The sequence below is a fragment of the Cynoglossus semilaevis genome, chromosome 12 (genome assembly GCF_000523025.1).
Source record: "Cynoglossus semilaevis isolate Cse_v1.0 chromosome 12, Cse_v1.0, whole genome shotgun sequence".
In the NCBI taxonomy this organism is placed as follows: domain Eukaryota; kingdom Metazoa; phylum Chordata; class Actinopteri; order Pleuronectiformes; family Cynoglossidae; genus Cynoglossus; species Cynoglossus semilaevis.
Window position 1 is genome coordinate 231560 of NC_024318.1, and position 2878 is coordinate 234437.

The window sequence follows — 2878 nt, forward strand, 5'->3', positions numbered from 1 at the left end:
GGGGGGGTGTTCACAGCTGCTCTGCTGCACAGACTGTTTTTAATACTTCTCAGCAAAGTCAGATGGAGGACGTCTCTGTGGAAACACAGATGTGTGTGTGTGTGTTTTTGAAAGCAGTGCTAGTGTGAATGGTGTCATGTCAGTGTGAACTGAACCTCGGCGGTCGTGAATGTTTCCCACGGTATTCCTGTCCTGGTGAGGACACCGACGCGGTGCGTTCAGGGGATCAGGGAAACTGCAGTGTCTGAGAAGAGAACCAGGAGAATCAGGAGAACCAGGAGAAACAAGAGAACCAGGAGCGTCTTGACTGGGTCTACTGCACATATATGTTTGGATGGACATCAAACAGTGTGGACGTCTGTGCAGCGTCACAACACACACACACACAGAAGTCTGTAGAGGATATATAGAGTGTGTGTGTGTGTGGGCGGTGAACCTGCACAGACGTCCACACTGTTTGATGTCCACCCAAACATCTATGTGCAGTAGAACCAGTCAAGACGCTCCTGGTTCTCCTGGTTCTCTTCTCAGACGCTGCAGTTTCCCTGACCCCCTGAAGGCCCCGCGTCGGTGTCCTCACCAGGACAGGAATACCGTGGGAAACATTCACGACCGCCGAGGTTCAGTTCACACTGACATGACACCATTCACACTAGCACTGCTTTCAAAAACACACACACACACACGACTCAAGAAAAGATATACAGTGTGTGTGTGTGTGTGGAGAACCAGGAGAACCAAGAGAACCAAGAGACCCAAGAGAACCAGGAGGAGAACCAGGAGCGTCTTGACTGGTTCTACTGCACATATATGTTTGGATGGACATCAAACAGTGTGGACGTCTGTGCAGCTTCACAGCACACACACACACACACACACACACACACACACACACACTGTATATCTTCTACTGAGTCGTGTGTGCATGTGTGTGTGTGTGTGTCTCTACTGAGTCATGTGTGTGTGTGTGTGTGTGTGTGTGTGTTCACTATCCAAACTATTTTTCATACACACTTTCTTGTCAGTTCTCACACACACACACACTGACCGTTGGTCTGGAAACAATCTTCTCCACCCCTGTTGGTTACCCAAATATTGCGTTGCCACGGCGATGGGACAGCAGCCCCGCACAACTGACCTGTTTGTCAGTAGACTGAGACGGAAGAGGATAAAAGACGAGAGACGATAAAGAAAAAGATCAGGAGGAAAGGCACCGGTTACTGTGGTACCGATCCTGAACGCCGATGTTTTCCGACCAGCGCGGCGTCTGGAGATGTTGGTGCCGCGGTGTGTGTGTGTGTGTGTGTGTGTGTGTGTGTGTGTGTTGGTCATCGGCGAGTGCAGCCAGCTCACAGACGGAGTCATCACTCCGGAACTTGGGAAAAGGAAAATTTCCACCCTGTGTAGAGATGATTCATGATCACAGTGAGCTGATGTGAGAATGAAATTTTTTTATTTTTTTTTTCAGGCTGAGACAAAAATGGATAAAAAAAAAAAAAAAAGTTTTTGCCTTGAATTAAAAATCGCTCAAGAACAGGAACAAGAACAGGAAAAAAAAACCCTGAATCTGAAGTAAAATATTCTTTTGATGAAACTCTCTGCAGTTTATCACCACATCAGTTATTATTAGTTTGCTCAAGGGCTCCACCTTGAGGCAGGGGACAGTTTAGCTGATTGACGTGTGTGTGTGTGTGTGTGTGTGTGTGTGTGTGTGTGGTTGTGATCTTCTCCAGGGCTGGAGGTGAAAACCGTTCACCATCTGCTCTGACGAGACGCTGATAAATGTCCCATAATCCCCGTCGTGTGGTAATGAGTTCACCCCTGATATTTGTGTGTGTGTGTGTGTGTGTGTGTGTGTGTGTGTAACATAGCTGACAGACGAACCTGCGGTTGTCCTGTGTGTAATTAGGTGTTCAACAGTCGGCAGGTGTTCTGAGTGACACGGTGTCGTCTTATTGGCTGATTTTCTGGAGGTTTCAGTTCAGCCAAAGTACTTCAACAATACTTCAACAATACTTCAACAGTACTTCAACAATACTTCAACAATACTTCAACAGTACTTCAACAATACTTCAACAATACTTCAACAGTACTTCAACAATACTTCAACAATACTTCAACAGTACTTCAACAATACTTCAACAGTACTTCAACAGTACCTCAAGAAACACGACCGAAAATATGCACCAAAACTTAACTTTTTTCATGACAAAAAACTTTAAAAGAAAAACAGAAAAAATATATATACATATGTATGTGTATATATATATATTAGCTAATATATTAGCTATATCAGGACAATATTTTTCCTGAGAGCCAGGTGGATTGTGGGTACTTAGTAGTAAAACCAGCTGCTGTTCCTTTTCTGTTTCCTCTGTGAGTTCCAGTTTCCTGTCCTCTCCTCACTTTTCTTTCTTGTCTTTTTTTCCGTTCTTCCTCCTCCCTCCTCCTCCTCCTCCTCTTCCTCTTCTTCCTCTTCTTCTTCTTCTTCTTCTTCTTCCTCTTCCTCTTCTTCTTCTTCTTCCTCCTTCTTCTTCTTCTTCTTCTTCTTCTTCTTGTCCTCAGTAAAACCATCAAGGTGAAGGTAATTGACGACGAGGAGTACGAGAAGAACAAGACCTTCTACATAGAGATCGGGGAGCCACGCCTGGTGGAGAACAACGAAACCAAAGGTCAGGAAGGTCAAGGTGAAAGGTCGAGGTCAAGGTCTCCATCATCTCCAGCCTCCACACAGCTGCTGCAGGTTCTCATCTCCTGGAGGCCGGAGCATGAACGTGCAGCAGACTGTTGATCACCACATCTCACCCCCGTCCTCCCTCCCTCCCTTCCCCCGCACACACACACACACACACCTCTTCCCCCTGTGTGTGTGGGTGGG

The 2878-nt window shown here is 46.2% G+C and overlaps 1 protein-coding gene across 3 annotated transcripts in view; it reads left to right on the forward strand.

Moving 5' to 3' along the window:
* The window catches only part of slc8a1b (solute carrier family 8 member 1b), a 90284-nt gene that overhangs the window by 64741 nt on the left and 22665 nt on the right, over positions 1-2878 (forward strand). Inside the window, exon 5 of one of the 3 annotated variants that reach the window (XM_017037295.2) lies at positions 2566-2687. The exons of 1 other annotated variant lie outside the window; for it this stretch is intronic. In XM_017037295.2, coding sequence (XP_016892784.1) covers positions 2566-2687 — 122 coding nt within the window. The remainder of the gene's footprint in view (positions 1-2565; positions 2688-2878) is intronic. One more of the 3 variants, XM_008321290.3, reaches the window with a different exon arrangement.